The sequence below is a fragment of the Acinonyx jubatus genome, chromosome B2 (assembly GCF_027475565.1).
Source record: "Acinonyx jubatus isolate Ajub_Pintada_27869175 chromosome B2, VMU_Ajub_asm_v1.0, whole genome shotgun sequence".
NCBI lineage: Eukaryota > Metazoa > Chordata > Mammalia > Carnivora > Felidae > Acinonyx > Acinonyx jubatus.
In genome coordinates, this window is record NC_069385.1 from 97070029 (window position 1) to 97087333 (window position 17305).

A 17305-nucleotide genomic window follows, 5' to 3' on the forward strand; every position below is an offset into this window, starting at 1 on the left:
AGGAGACTCCAGTGAGATGTGGAAGGATGGATACGGAAACTAGGGCAAGGGAAATTAAGAGTTTGGTTTAGGATATATTAAATTTTATCAGATGGTCAAGTAGAATTTTTTGAAAGATTATTTTTGGGGTGCCTGGCTGGCTCAGTCATTAAGCATCCAACTCTTGATCTCAGGTCTTGATCTCAGGGTCATGAATTCAAGCGCAATGTTGGGCTCTGCGCTGGCTGTGAAGCCTACCTGAAGGAAAAAAAAGATTAAAAAAAATTTTTTTAAAGTAATCTCTACATCCAGCTTGGGGCTTGAATCCACAACCCTAAGGTCAAGAGTCGCATGCTTAACTGATTGATCCAGCCAGCTGCCCCTGTTCAAGTACAAATTTTAAGTGGTAGTTGAATATAGAAGTCTGACAGTCAGAGTGATTTTCCTCTTGTCCTTTTCTATAGGAGTGATAGTATGTTTCATGTTGATTAGTAAGAGCTTCCTATACACTAAGAGAATCAATTCTTTGACATCTATGTTGTAAATGTTGCTTTTAATTATTTATTTGGTTTATAGTTTTGTTTTAATTTTTAGTAATGTAAAATTTTCTCACAATTAAATGTTCTGTTATTTCTTCCAGTGTTTTTTTTTTTTTTTGAACATTACTGTATTCATTTACTGTATTATGATTTTTGAGAATTTTTAATTCTTGATCTCACTTTTGGAATTTATTTTGGCATTTGGGGTGACATGGAGATCCAAAAAGATTTAGTGAACTTGGAGAATGGCTGTTCCAATGTAGTGAAATGCAACCCAAATAAACGTATGGCTCTTACTTGTCTGGGATGTGTTATTTAAATTTAACTGTGGTGAAAAGGGATTTGTAATGGGGTTGCCTGAAAGGCTGATGCAATACTTGGCATTGTTAGTAAATATATAATGTCTATATTAAGAAAGATGACAGTCCTGCTTTTGAAGTGTTAGATTTGGTTTAGGATACTATGGGGAATTGTAGAATTTGGATTTGACTTACAAGAGAGAGATGGGGAGAGAGTGAAAACTCAGAAGAATGTCTGTCAGGGAGAATTGACTGTACCTCAGGTGTAATCCAAACAAGAGGTGCTGTTTTAAAATTAGTCGAGAATGATGGTAGAGAATGGAAGGAAAGGGAAGAAATCTGGCAGTTATGCTTGTAGAGTAAGCGTGACAGGAGGTGAATAATTAGTAGTAGAACAATAAGACCCTTGAGACAAGTTTTTATGTTTTCCTCAGACTCTTAACATAGTGCCAGTTGTGGACTCAACAGTTTAAGAGCTGTGGGCAATTTGGGGCTGAGTGCCATGAAGATTAAGGCCTGGAAAATGGGGTACGCGAGGTTACAAGCCAAAGGAATGGCTGTTACTTAGCTTAGAAAAGAGAATTGTAAGAAGAGGCTTACTGAAATGTGTATACAATACACATCTAGAGAAAACTATTTCTACCTGAGCTCTTACTTCACCTCAGTTTGGATTCCTTTAGCAAAAAGGTTTATTGTCTCACTGTCTCCCGTACTATAAAATACACGCACACACATGATCAAACCCCTCGTGACAGTCTTACTGGTAAACTAAAATTTGGACCACTTGCCTCAAATGAACTATCTTCCACTTGGGCAGTTTATCTCCCTTTTGTAAAATAAAATGTGATTTAAAATTTTTCTGTAAAGCTTTCCTAGACAAAGCTTGGTCCACTAGCTAATTCATTTTTCTCGAACACACCCCTTATGTAAATCTCCTGTATGGATCTCTCCATGTTTTCCTCATGGGCCTCTTAAGTACATTACTTATTATTATTTTTTTTTATATTATGGATAGTATATACAATAATGATGTGTGTGTAGATATTATATAGAAATGTTACTTGTATTTTTTTTTTATTTTTTTTTTTAATGTTTATTTATTTTTGAGACAGAGAGAGACAGAGCATGAACGGGGGGGGGGTCAGAGAGAGGGAGACACAGAATTTGAAGCTCCAGGCTCTGAGCTGTCAGCACAGAGCCCGACGCGGGGCTCAAACTCACGGACCCCAAAATCACGACCTGAGCCGAAGTCGGACGCTTAACCGACTGAGCCACCCAGGTGCCCCATTACTTGTCTGTTTAAATTCTTGAAGGAATTGATTGATAACACAACTAGCATGTGTGATTTTAAAGATAAATTTATGCTTATATTTTGTATTGTTTTGATTGTAATCTGTATGAATGCAGGGCTGTTTCTGCCATTATTTTAGAGCCATCAGTAGTAGTGACTGGTTGGGCACCATAAACATTTATATGTTTGTTTTCTTATTCATTCTTTCATTCATCCATTCATATACCTGATATTGATTGGGTATTTACTTTGCTCTTGGCACTGTTATAGTTTGAGTAGATATGCAGTGAACAAAAAAGACAAAACCCGCCATTTTGAAGCTCACATTCTGCTAGGGAGGGACAACAATAATGAATATACAATAATAATAATAATAATAATAAGTGATATCAGATTGTGTTAATTACTATGGAAAAAATATAGCAGAACAGAAAGAGAATGAGGCTAGTTATTGGTCACTTCTCTTTGAATAGAAAATGTTACTATTAGAAATGTAGGTTAGGAAGTTAAGAACTATTAAAGATGCTATTGGTTACCTTAAAAAGTTGCATATTCTCCTTTTGTTTTTTTAAATGTTTACTTATTTTGAGAGAGAGCAAGAGCACGAGTGAGCAGGGGAGTGGCAGAGAGAGAGGGAGAGACAGAATCCCAAGCAGACTCCACAGTCAGCACCAAGCTCGATTCAGGGCTTGAACTCATGAACTGTGAAATCATGATCTGAGCCAAAGTTAAGAGTCAGACCTTAACCGACTGAGCCATCCGGCAACACTGTACATTTTCCTTTTTTTTTTTTTTTTAAATTTTTTTTTTTTAACGTTTATTTATTTTTGGGACAGAGAGAGACAGAGCATGAACAGAGGAGGGTCAGAGAGAGGGAGACACAGAATCCGAAACAGGCTCCAGGCTCTGAGCTGTCAGCCCAGAGCCTGACGCGGGGCTCGAACTCACGGACCGCGAGATCGTGACCTGAGCGGAAGTCGGTCGCCCAACCGACTGAGCCACCCAGGCGCCCCATGTACATTTTCCTTTTGAAATAAGCTTAGTATAACTTCAAGTGCAGTCATACTCAGGGAATGAGGCAATTCACCTAAGCTTAATTAAGTTTTGTGAATCTGAGAACCAAGCTGCATCTATAGAGGTTGTCAAAGGTAGGCAGAGTTTTTCTTTTATGTGCTTAACTCAAGGCAAACTATCATAGGAAAGCAGGTGATGTGTTCCATATTTATCACTCATCCACTCTTACTTAAGGGTGGGAGAATTAGATATAAATTTCATTTATAGTAAATGTAGTCTGCTTTGAGTAGAAATTTTGTCCCCCAACAAAAGTCTATAGCTTCCCATTGTCAAATGTAAATTTTTTATGTTAGTCCACAAAAATACATTAAAAAAATGTGCTATTATTTGGCAACCAAATAATAGTATTTTACTCCAGATTCCCCCAGTTAGTGATACATTATCTGCCATCCACTGCACAAATCAGAAACCTGGGCATCATACTATAACTTCAGATTCCTGACATCCCGTAGCTCATCATCAGGTTGAATTAAATACACCTTGAATGGACTCAGGTTCTACCTACCATTATCTCTCTTCTGCAGGAACCTCCCACTTGGTCTTTCTGCTTCCCCCTGCCACTTATAATTGTTATCTCCATAGTGTAGCAAGCAAGCTTCTCAGAGCTCCAGTCTGACCTTCTGGTATAGTGGATTGGTTCAAGACCAAAACCTGCATGGAGCACCTGGGTGGCTCAGTTGGTTAAGTGTCCGACTTTGGATTAGGTCATGATCTCACGGTTCGTGGGTTCAAGCCCCACACTGGGCTGTGTGCTGACAGTTCAGAGGCTGGAGCCTGCTTTGGATTCTGTGTCTCCCTCTCTTTATGCCCCTCCCCTGCTCACACACTCTCTCTCTCTCTCAAAAATAAATATTTAAAAAAATCCTTCATAAGACCCACCGGCTATGCATGAAAGCTGCAGTCTACTGGTCCAGTCTTGTTTGCAGCATGCTTCCCCATGTGCTGTCTCTTTTGTCTCCATGGATATGTCTCATCTTGTCATGCTTCATGGCACATTTTGAAGGGCTTCCTCTTCTGCACTGCGCTTCCTTTAGTGTTCCTTTGAGCTTGTCTCTTCAGAAAGCTTCCTTGACTATCTACTCTTCACCTCCCATAGCATTCCAGTTCTTTCTTAGATCTTAGCTCGGGTTTAATTTTATACATATTAATGAGATGTATTGGTCAAGTAATTTGAGCAGTCAGTTAAAGCATATAAACTACTGGACTGGTAGTTCAATTAGGTGGCAAATGAGTTGAGTTTCTACATTAGCTACACATGGAAAGACAGATTTATGAATATTTTTTGAATTTAGTTGTGTTGAGGTATAAAGTGTGCTGGTGGCAAGAAGAATCCACAGTGGATATTAAAAATATACACTTGATTTAGGTTACTTAGTTACCATGGCTGTATACTTAAGAGTGTCTGTGGGAATTTTGGAAAACTTTGAAGAAAATTAATGTAATAGAATAAACTTTGAATCACATTCTTACATTTCAGAAAGAAGAGTGACATCCAAAATGATTTCTCTGTATTTTATTCTCATTTTTAGAGTTTAGAGCACTGAAAGAAAATTGATTACTCTATCGTCCTCACTACTTGAGAAGATCTGTATATTTAGATTGGCAGAATATTTTATGGCCTGATCAGAATTGGGCTCAGAAGAGATTGTGACCCTTGCACATTTGCTGATTTTATTTCCTTAATTTCCATTTCAATGCTATACATCTTTCCTGGAGCATTATAACTATGAATCATGGAAGGAAATTAAATTGATTCTGTATTCTTCAACCCTACAATTTGGCAGTGAGAATATTTTTTTCCTAAAAAATGACTCATTTACAAAAAGACTTTCTGTGAACGTGGAAAAGACTTTACTGTCAGAAATCTTGCACATGGCTGTAGGGTGGATATTTGGACCTGCTAATAATTGCAAAATGGCAAAATTAGTGTCGAACAGTATTGATCAAAGATCATGTGAAATTTGCACGCCCACCTGAAAACACAGAAGCCTGTGTGTTCAGAACAATAAAAACTCAGCGAGCTATATGGAAAGCTTATCATTTTTTCTGTTTCAGGGCATTTTCCTTGTTCAAGTGTACCCTGCTATGAGTCAACCAGTGTTTAGTTCTTGCTCCTCTTGGAAATTGTTGTGTGTTGTAATATTCCTCCCTGTTAACCTTTATTTTCCTGATTTTTAGTCCAAATTTCATTTTTCTGAATTTCATCCAATTTCTTCTGGTGGTTTACCCTGGGATCCCCCAGCTTGGATGTGGTTTTGATTTTTCTTAATTTTGTTACTAATCATGCTTCCTCTAGCTTTAAAAATAATCTTTGAATTTCTTTATATAACTAAGTTTTCTAGAATGCCTTTCACCGTAAGTTAAAAAAAATCCCACATCAACTTGGTTCTCATATTGTGGGAAGCATTTGTTATTTTTTGTATTGCAATTCTTCAAAAGACAAAACAAACGGGGCCATTATAAAATACACTGAAGCCTTGTTCACATGTTCACCATTAGATCTATATGAATGTTGCAAAAGGGTTAAATCATGATGATGACTGGATCTGCCATTCCTCATGTGCTTGTGGTGCCACACATTTTGCAGAAGTGTTCTCATGGTTTTGTACAATAGCCATTGAATCTGAAGAACATAAAAAGAAAAACTCACATTTGAGTTTTTAGCATCTGCCAGGCATTTTCACCTGTGACTCCGTTTGTTTCTTTTCAGAAGTGAAGTGGGCACTGTTATCCTGGTTTGTGGTAAGAAACTGACACTTAGCTAGGCAAAGTTAGTCAAAATCCTGTAGAAAGTAAAGGGAGGAGCAAAAATTCAGCCCAAGATCTTCCAATTTCAAGATTCATTGTCTTTCCACTTTATTGAGTTGCCTCCCAGGATTTGGGGATATGATCACTCGGCCTGAGGTCACATTATGAGTCAGAGGTGAGCTGGGAACACAGTCTGGGGCATCTCCACATTGCTTTAATCCATTAAAATGTGATGTGTCTTCTCTAACAAATGGATCATATTAATTTACTTCTTCGAAGAAGAGAACAGCTTTTGATCTTCTACAAAAGATTCGTTTTGTAAAAAAAGTAATAAAGCAGATACGACATTTGGCTTAACTTTTGAAAAAATGTGAAAAAAATAATTCATTACAGTGAACTTTGCAGATGACTGGCCATTTTGATAAATAGCCAATCTCCATGGTAACTTTCTTTTGAGGAATTTTATGAACATTCATATTCTTTGGGCACTCAGAATTCTAAACAATTTAAAAGCAGCCTGGCAAATATGCTTTTTTGAATCTGATTAATTATCCTAGAATCGTAAGATCAGATCTACCGTGAAGCATTTTCTGATAAGAGAGTGTTCCCACTGACTCTATCAACTAACGAATAACTTTGGGCAAGTTATTTAATCTTATGTGCCTCAGATTCCTCATCTGAAAATAAGGATAATACAGCACCTACATTAATTAAAGGGTGATTGTGAGGGTTACATGAATTAAGTGAAGTACTTAATCTGGACTCTGGTGAATTCTGTATAAATCATTGCTATTATTGTTTCTCCCGATTACGGCAGCCTGTTGTAAATCCTATCAGACTGTCCAGAGAAGTGCATACAAGTTTTTGAAGGATCTGGAGGCATCCTAAGTGGCAGCAGTTATAAGTAACCTAACTCTCCTGGGCATGTGCTACCAGTGACAGAGTTGAAATTTAATTCCAGACCTATCTGATTGCAAAGTGGTTGAAGGAAAGAGATTCAGTGGTCACTAGAGTCGTAGAGATAAGAGGCTGAGCAAACGGTGTGAATTGACTTTGTTCTTTTTTCCTACCATTCTTGGGAACATGAACCACATGGCATGACTAAAACTTGAATTTGCTACCGGTAGCGGCCCAAACATAACCTCGTTCCTTCGGGAAAGGGATTTTTCACACTTTATGCAGTGTGGATTACATGAAGGTAAATTCTTCCAAAGTTTGATTAACCCAAAATGCCAAATGTTCTGTTCAATGCTGCAAATAAAGAAATGAATTGGACTGGGTTTCCCATATCAAGGGGGCACATAATCCCATGACACTTGAGACAGTGGCCACCCAGAGAGCATATGTTGGGCTTGAAAGCTGCAGGTTGTTTAATATGGAGCGTGGAAAGGTTTGTTATGAGACTCACTGGTGAAGCAAAATGTTTAAGGATTGGGCACAGGGATTCAAGAGAAGAATTTGTTGAGAAATCTTGGAGGAAGCATGATGATACACTCTGATAAACTCTGAAGAACTGAAAGAGTATGAAGGAAAGGATCATGCTTGGTGGTAGGAATTATATAGTCTATCATTTGGAGAGAGAGCATTTTACAGAATAAAAAATGTGAGTGAATGTAAAGGGAGAAAACCAATAAGACTGATGTTGCTGAGACAACTATTATTGTTATTAGTATTGTTAGACCTAGCAAAGAATAGTAAAAGGAATATTTGAAAATGGGAGTGGTAAAGCAGCGAATTTTGCTATCTCTAAAATCATAGCTAAAAATGTGCTGACAAATGAGTGGGTGAATACAAAAAGCAGCCATAAATAGCCACATGGAAATGAAGCTTTTGGATTTAACAATGAAGATGTAATTGGAAACACTAATGACATCTGTTTTAATATTGTTGACAACAGAAAGCTATATCCAAACAGTAAGACCCCAGAGAGATGGGATCTGAATAAGAACGTGAAATGTGTTTGCAGGTGCCAGGTGGTCTAAGTCAACGTGACATTGACCTAGGGAAACCTAGACAAATGTTGAGGTCCTGCAAGTTTGTTCTGGAGTTTAATTGCCATGTGCTGAGTGAAGAATGAATAGTTTTCCTTGTTGAAACAGTTGTGCTGTTTTGCCAAAGGCCTGGTTTCTGGAGGGATATGTAAGAAGCAGTGGAGACCAAAGTGACCCTTGCCTCAACAGACAGCCCAGCCTTGGGAGGTGGGGGAGACATGTCACAGCCATGCTCATGGGTAACATCAGCAGCTTTCTAAAATGAGCAGTCCAAAGGCTGTTAAAGACTTACTCTGAGGAATAACATTTATCAAGTCTTAATTTATTCCAAGGATTAACTCAAATGGCCATTAATCAGGTGGTTTCAAAATGTAGTCCATTTGTATAATCCTCCAGTCTTATGTGTTTTTCTCTCGAATATGTTAAATACGTTTCTGTGTGCAAAACATTTTTTTGGGGGGGGGGGCTGTGAACATTGGCTCTGTTTTTGCAAATCCAAAGCTTCCTTTTAATTGAAGCATTTTTGTTTATTTTTATTATTCTAGAGATATTTGAGACCTTTTCCCTAAAGACTGGAGGATATTAATTCCTTATTCAGCATTTGAAACTTTGTTATTTTTGTTTCTTAAACAGTCACCAAGTGAAGTCTTAAGTGTAAGACATTCCAGACAAGAGTGAATCCTGGATTCCTGCTCTTAGTATGATGAAATATTAATTATTTTGTGTTTACTTTTCTTTAGGGATATCAAGGAATTGCAGGATCACCAGGTGTCCCAGGATCCCCTGGCATACAAGTATGTGATTCATAGATACACATTGTAGAATTATCGTTTCTAGTGAACCCAAAACATAACTAACCGGATTTTATTTTGTGCTTGATTTAGGGAGTTCAAGGACTACCAGGTTACAAAGGAGAACCAGGGAGAGATGGTGAAAAGGTAAATGCACACAAACAAAAATGTGTCCAGTCACTTTGGTCATTCAAGGAAGACAAAGGATGTTATCTATGACGACTCCCATTCAGTAGTGTTCACCTTGGTGAATTGCAAGATATGTGGGCTCAGAAATTTGTCAGTGGTCATTGGCTAATAAAGCTCACAGCAGGTTTTTGTCACTAGATGAAATAGGTTGTAAGTAGATGACCACTGTCAGATGGAACAGGTATTGGCATTGCCCTGATGCCATGTTCTCTCCTTGTGGTTAAACTCTGAGGGGGGGATTACCTTCTTAGAAGGGAGAGAACTATGTGAATGGAATATGTTCCTGTTAGCCACAGATAGCCCAATTCTAATATGTCCCTCTCCTTAATAGATACCTATCTGGTGCTTCTTTCATAGGTTTATTGAGGATCAAATGAGACAATATAATGTGTGAAAAATATTTAGTATGTTTCCTGGTGCAGGGCCTGCCTGCCTTTCTCTCTCTCTCCCTCTCTCTCCCTCTCTCTCTCTCTCTCTCTCTCTCTCTCTCTCTCTCTCTCTCCACAAGTGGGGGAGAGGGAGAGATAGAATCCTCAGCAGGCTTCACACTCACCAAGGAGCCTGACGTGGGGCTCGATCTCACGACCGGATCTCATGACCTGAGACGAAATCAAGAGTCAGACACTTACCCAACTGAGCCACCCAGGTGCTCTGGTACAGGGTCTTGCTTAAATAAACAGTTGTTTTTGTACTGTTCTGTTTTGTTCATCCAAGTAGCATGGTTGCAGTTGGGATGTAGCATGGGGTAGGTTGGCATATGTCATGGGCATAACATGGGTTGAAACAATCCCAAGGGCAAATAGGTTTAGTGGCCAGAAAAGATGGAATAGGTCAGGGCAGCTTTATAATCTGGTGAGAGTTAAAGGACAGAGCGCAACAGTAGCAGTCAATAAAATTCCTGAAGAAGAAGTGTAAAATCCTCCTGTCTTCTATGTGGCCTCTATGAATCTTTTTAGCCACTGAGAAATCTCTGCCTATCTTAAACAATGGAGGTATATATTAAGAGGTGATAGGGAGCATGTCTTATACTTTTATGCTGTGGCAATGTTGAGAGGGATAGCCTGACCTCTGCCAGGTGAATGGGGGATTCCACTGAGATCATGAAGATACCTGTTTTGAGGAGTCCATGTGGCAGACACCTCACTTATATTCTGGTTTACAGGATCACTGCTGTTTTTTAACATTGTCACAATTAGTCTGATTTGGGGATGGCAGGGAGATAATGAAAGTGTGAGTATATGAATGAATATATCTATGGATGAATGCATAAATTTGTCTATTTTTCCCTTGGGTTTTAGAAACCAGATATAAAAAGGAGGGTGTTTTTTATTCATCTTAAAAGAATTGAAATAAAGTGCCTGTTTGAAGGTAGAAGAACAGCAATAATTTGATTAGTCACATCTTTAACTGCTCTGTTGGATGGGGTCATGGTACTGTCTTCAACATAGATGGGCATGAGTTTTACAAAGTCATACATTCTCTTGAATAAAATGAGTGAAGATTATGTGAAGGTCTCTGTTTTCAGTCCAGTAATAATTCCACTCAAGAGTTGCTTGTTTTCTGAAATTTGTTGTTTGGGTATAAAGTCTGATCTGACACAGTCCCTGTGGGCCTGAGATCACCGTGTGCTGTGCCATCTAAATTTCCTCCTCACATTCCTTGTGGCTTCAGAGTGTTCTTTATCTAGAGTTGCAGTAAAGGAATAAGTTAAAGACTTTCCCTTGGTTCTTCCTCTAGAATATAGTTCCTTAATTTTCAGAAATAGGAAGGTTGAAAAATAGACCCTGAGATGACTTTGACTTGTGGTGGTACAGGACATTTTTTCCAGGCATCACATAGCATCCTCTGAGAGATTGTTCCACACAACACTGTTATCCATTAGGATATTTTTCCAGAATCATTTCCATTTTGTGGATTTCTTCTGAGAACTCCCATAGTAGGAGTTTCCACTTAAGATAATTAAAACTACATGCACTTTCTTGCTGGCTTTAGCATTGGTTGCTCACATATCAGACAGTAGAGTGTGTATAGATTTTGCAGGTCCCCCTCCCCCCCCCCCAACCGATTTATAAAGTTAAAAAGGAGCACCAATTCACCAAATGGTCTTCAACTGGTAACTCATTTTATAATATGTTTTGAAGCTATTCTTTGGAATTTAAGAAAAAGTACTTCAAAACACTTCCTCAACTTTAAGGAGACCCATGTATTTAAATCATAGGGAGAAACATATTTTGTTAAAATTATATTAAATTGTGTTGATGGGATGATACATATTTATGGGTTTTTGAGTTGAGTATGAAACTTTCTATGGAAAATTCAGTTCTCAACACATGGGAGATAGTAATTTATTTTTTTTAACCTACCTAAACTTGGTACAAACTCATCACTTCATTTTCCTGGATTTAAGAAATAAGTTAATTATATCTAAGGTCTCATTATGGAGTGAATTACACATTTTGCTTAATTTCCTCTTTAGATCATTTAACATTGAAATTGTCCCTTCAAGACTTTACTTTCCCATTGTCCTTAGTGTCCATACAAGAGTATAATGTGATGAATGAGATTTCCTTATTTCAAATCAATCCCTTACTTTCAGGACTGCACTTCCAAAGTCAAAAGATTAAGTGGTGTTACAGTGATTTATATGGTTAATTATAATTAGAGAGTGCCTATATACATGTGGAGAGAACAGAATAAAGGACCAACTTAGTATATATTAGTGGTTTTACTTCTTACAATGTCTGAAAACAAACAAAAAAAAAGAATGTTTAAAAAATTAAAACAAAGCCAAGAGTGACATGAGAGGGAGAAATAGAATTGGTTAGTGAAGTTGCCACTTTTTTCTTCTTTCTCAGAAAAGGAGGGTAATCAAACTGTGTAGCTTTCTGATAACACCACCACCCAAGGCCCAAATGCTGGTGTGCTCATGGCCAAGGTTGGAGGGGGTGACGGTGGGAGGCTTAAAGCAGTTATGGGTTTATAGACTGGGCTCTGAATTAAGACTGCTTAACTCCCTAGCTATGCTTCTTAATCTATTTAAACCTGGATTTCAAAATCTGGAAAGTGAGTGCTATTGTATTTCTTCATAGTTTTGTTGTGAAGGTTAAATAGGCTATGCATGTACTTGGCCAAAATTAAACACCTATAAATTAGTGATGATAAAGATGATGTCAATGACTGTCTACCCTCTTACTTGTGTATGTGTCTAAATTTTGTCCTCTTTCCTGTTAATATGGTTGAACTGTCCATAATATCCAGTCCTCCTCTTATGTTCTGGATCCTATCCTTCTCCATTACTTTGTGTTATTAATTAGCCCTTCTCTGCTATGTCATGGTTTTTTCTTTCTTAGTTAATTTTTTACCAATAGCCTAAAGGCTGACCCATCTAAAACCAACCAAACTGAACCCCCTCCTCTACCATATAGTTTCCTTTAGTTACCACCCCGTTTCTCCTTTCCATTATAGTAGAAACACCCTAGAAAAGTTTGCCTTTATTCTCTCTGCACTTTCTTACTTCCCTTTCTCCCTTTAATTCACTCTAGTAGGATTTCCACCCCACACTTCTGCTGTGTATTTAGATTAGTATCTACCATCTTTGAAATCCAGTGGTCATTGTTTTCCAGTGATCTCTGCTTATCTTGCTGTTATGTCCCAGCAGCATTTGACACAACAGACTTGTCCCTTCTTCTGGGAACAATTTGTTCTCTTGGCTTCTAAGATAGCACATTTCCCTAGATTTTCTCTTGCCTTCATTGGTTACCTTTTCACTGTTGACTTGTCTTCTATATTCATTCACTAAATGTTGGAGTGTTGCCGACTGAGTTCAGTCCTATGCCCTTCCTCTCCTTCCTTAATAAGTCCATTTATTGTAATATTATTAAATATAAACCTTAATGAATATAAATTTATTTGTTAACTATATAAACATATTTGTGATAAGTATATCAATAGCAATATATTTATGTGATCAGTGTTATAGTTAATAAAGTAAAAATATTAGATATACATGCATACGCATGATGTTTTCTTTTTTTTCTTTATTTAAAAAAATTTTAATGTTTATTTATTTTTGAGAGAGAGCATGAGCTGGGGAGGGGAAGAGAGAGAGGGAGACACAGGATCCGAAATAGGCTCCAGGCTTCAGCACAGAGCCCGACACAGGGCTTGAACTCATAAACTGTGAGATCATGACCTGAACTGAAGATGGATGCTCAACTGACTGAGCCACCCAGGTGCCCCACACATTCTGTTTTCTAATAAAATACTTTACTTCATCTGAATATGAAGAAACTGGAATTGTTAAAACCAGGGATTTTCGGAAAAAACTTGTATTTTTTATGGATGGTGTGGTACCACGTCTTCCTTCTACATCCTTTTCTTAGAGGCTTTTCTTCCAAAAAAGCAGCACTAATTGTGCCTTCCTTAAATATGCTCTGAAGTCAGGTTTTGTTAAGTGCCTCTTGTGTACATAGGGTGCTGACCTGTGTGTGCCCAGGTGTTTATTACTTCTGTGGATACTTTTACAACGTCTTGATTGTTCTCTGGTCTTGCAGCTTCTTTTCTTTTAAGCCTTTGTAATGAATTCAGCATCTCAGTTTATTAAAAAGAATCATTAATTCCAGGCCCCACCTCATTTGTTGGCTGCAATGCCTTTTTCTGTCCCATTTTGTTTTTCTCTACTGGCATTTGAAACTTGAGACTTACATTTAATTTTTACAGAGTGCTTCATATTTTGTTGGTTCTAAATGCCATTTCTCATCTTCTCTTTGGGTGTACTCTGTGGTCACTAAAAAGCTATGGCAGTGCCTCTGTAGTAGGAGCTCACGAACCTACCTTTTTTCTAGGCCTGACCAGTTCAGTCATGATCTCCAAACCCAAGGGGATTGCCCATTGCTGTATTAAAGAGAGGAAACATTTTAGCAGATTTAAACAATTTTCTGTAAATCATTAGTGCCTGAGCCTCCCATTTGTTTTTATGGGAGAGAACAAAGAACAACCCGAGATATGTAAGGCTTCTGATGTATTGAGTGCTTGAAGGCGTTCATTGTTATGTGTACACTTTTTCTGTTTTATTTTTAGACATGTTTTGTATCGATATTATCCATATGCATTTCTTATCACATGAAGTCCTCCCAAAAAGCCCTATGAAGTTACTAGAGTAAGCCGTACTATGCCGATTTTATATTAATTGTGAAGTAGGTGATTCCTACTTAACAGCTGGGATGACTGAAGAATGAAGAACTTAAATCATTTGTCTAAAGTTACTCAAGAATCAGGGGGTTGAAATAAAATGTCTTGATTTTAGTCTGGTTTTTTTGTTGTTATTTTTGTTTGTTTTCTGCATTAGCCAGAATAGTTTTGAACCATGTGACTTGTTCATTTTTCACCCTGTTGCCTGCACTGTGAAGAGAATTCCTGAATGCCTGTCGGTAGCCATGCAGATAGGTGGACGGGGGAACTGGATGAAAGAGATTAGATCGTACCGATTGTGCCATGAGAGATGACTCCTGTTTCTCCATCTCTCTCAAGTGAAGGGAGATTGTTCACTCTAGATCATAGATTATCAGACTTTTAAGTTGTGAGCTCTTTGCAGTAAAAGACTTTTGGGCATGTAGTTCCATGTACATCTATGAACTATATGCCTATGCTACTGAACAAAGCATTATATGCATTAAAAACACATGCATACACTGAAAAGTTTTTGAAGAATGAGGCTTTTAAAATAATAGTTTTCATATTCTCTTAATGCACATAAATAATCTTGACTTTGAAAACAATATGATTCTAGATCAGATTATGGGAAGGACAAGCTCATCAAAGCCATGTTCATGAGTCATGAGAGTTTTGGAAGCAACCTGTGGAATTGGAACCATCTTACTGTAAATCTTGGTATACTCTTAAAATCTACTTTCTTGTAAGCTCGGGTGCAATCAGGACTGTGACTCCTCAAAATAATTATTTTATTGGAATATTTTTGGAAGACTCAAAAGTATTTACCGTATTTTAGAAAATGAAAATATTTTGCATATTCAGCAAATTATCATTAATTAGAAGCACAGCATCAGCTTAGGATACAGTAGTAGAGCTCTGATCTGACAGCATGAAGCCTACTTAGGATTCTCTCTCTCCCTTTTCCTCTGCCCTTCCCCTGCTGGTGCTTGTTCTTTCTCTCTCAAAAAGAAGAAAAAAGTTTCATACTCAAAATCTCTGTAAGTTACAGGGGAGTTAACAATTCATGAAGGAAACTTTAGGCAGAAGGTTAATCACAGCTATATATTTTACGGGCTGTACTTATCCACTGTAAGAAATCTCTAAATTAGGGATGTTCTGGTTCTTAATATGTTGCTGTGTGTGTTTGTGTGTGTGTGTGTATGTGTGTATGTATGTATTAACACTACTGGAATGAACACCTTTATATATTTCTCATTTCTCAGTATTTTTTTTCTGAGAATATCCATAGGAAAACATCCTGGAACTGGAATTTATTACAGGATCAAAGGATTAAATGCATAATTAAACTTTGATACAAATTGCCTGTTTAACTTATAGTAAGTTTGTACCTCCCAGCAAGTGTGTGAAAATATGTTTCCTCACACTCTTTTTTACAATTTATTTATTTAGAGAAAACACATGCATGGGAGAGAGGGAGATAGAGAATCCCATGCAGGCTCTGTGCTGTCAGTGCAGAGCCTTATGTATAGGGGCTGGATCTCACATGTATAGGGGCTGAGAGATCATGACCTGAGATGAAATCAAGAGTCAGACACTTAATGAACTGAGCCACCCAGGTGCCCCATCTTTCTTCAAACTCTTCAAATTCAAACTGAATTTCATTAAGGTTAATTGTCATCAGTATAAGTTATAAATGGTATTGGTCTGATTTGCATTTTTGTATTAGTAATTAAGGTAGAGTACTTTGTCATGGACATTTTGTTACTTCTTTGTAATATACTTTTTAGTCATATCTTTTTTTTTTTTTTTTTTTTTGCTTTCTACTGGGCTGTTGATTTTTTTAAAAGCTGATTGTTATTACAGTTCATAAATTGTATGAAAATATTTTTTCCTGGTTTATATTATGTATTTTGACTTGGCTTTTGGAATCTCAGCCACACATAAAATTTAAATATGTAGGTAGAGATATATTTTTCTCTCCTTATATTTGTGTCTATATAGAAGGATTCCACATTATAACATTTTGAATATATATTTAGACCTTGTTAATTTATATTTTAATCCTTAAAATTTTGTTGTTTTGAGTAAAGGTAGATGAGCAGTCATATTTTTCCCTCTCTTTTCCTAAATGGATATCCAATGGCCACAACATTTATGGAATATCACTTTTTTCTCCATTTATTTGAAAACTCATCATTATTACTAAATTTCCATTTTCATTTGGGTCTGGTGTTTTTGGCTTTCCATTCTGTTCCATTTATCTGTCTACATCCTCTCCAACACCAAATTGTTCTTAATTGTTGTCACTTCATAATATGATTTAATATTGGCAGTCCTAGTACTTCCTCATTATTCTTCTTCATCAAAATTTTCCTGGCTATACTTGCATGCTTATTTTTTCCAGATAAAGCTCAATATCTTTCCTTCAGTATTTTAGAAATTCCTATTCATGTTTTAATTAGGATTCCTTTGAATTTATAGATTAATTACAGAATCATTGACATAATTTCAATATTGAATTTTCCTATTTAAGATTATGATTTATTTAATTTTTTATTTTCAATCTTGAAACTTAATAAAATATTAGAGTTTTTCCATAGTGGTCCTAAACATTATTCAGGTTTATATCTTAGAATTGTTATGTCCTTTGTTTCTATTATAAATGGAGCCTTTTCTTTAATATACTTTCATTTTGGTTAGTATTTATATATAAAAACCTTTTTATACATTACCTTTTTAAAGCAGCAATTAACTGAATTAGTGACTTAGGGTATTAGGTATATTGGTGTATTAGATGTATAATCATACCTAGTGATGATTTGTTTTCTTCTAGTTTTTAATCTTGCTTTGTTCTGTATTTTGTCTAAATTCAGTGGCTAGTCACAACTGGCTAGAAAAACATTAAAAATGGTGATGCTGGGTGACTGTTTTTCTTAAAGTTTCAGACAGCTGTGGAGTCTTTTATAGTTTAGGGCTTCTTTGGTAGTACAACTCTCTCAACAGCAGATGAATATTTCTAATTTTCTATCTTTGGCTTTTGATTCCAGCCAATAGCAGCATCCACAGTCCTTGCTTTAGTCATGGCCCTCTCTGCATTAATTAATTAACTACTGATAATTAATGATAGATGACTTGAATTTATCAGACATCCATTACACTCTTAGGCTTTTTTTTTTTTTTTTTTTTTCTCTTGAGCCATTCTGTCCAGCCTGAAGGAATTTATTGGACCCAC

The 17305-nt window shown here is 36.9% G+C and overlaps 1 protein-coding gene across 4 annotated transcripts in view; it reads left to right on the forward strand.

Moving 5' to 3' along the window:
• The window catches only part of COL21A1 (collagen type XXI alpha 1 chain), a 199054-nt gene that overhangs the window by 116498 nt on the left and 65251 nt on the right, over window positions 1-17305 (forward strand). For all 4 annotated transcript variants that reach the window (XM_053222660.1, XM_053222659.1, XM_053222658.1 and 1 more), the window contains 2 exons: window positions 8662-8715; window positions 8806-8859. In XM_053222660.1, coding sequence (XP_053078635.1) covers window positions 8662-8715; window positions 8806-8859 — 108 coding nt within the window. The remainder of the gene's footprint in view (window positions 1-8661; window positions 8716-8805; window positions 8860-17305) is intronic.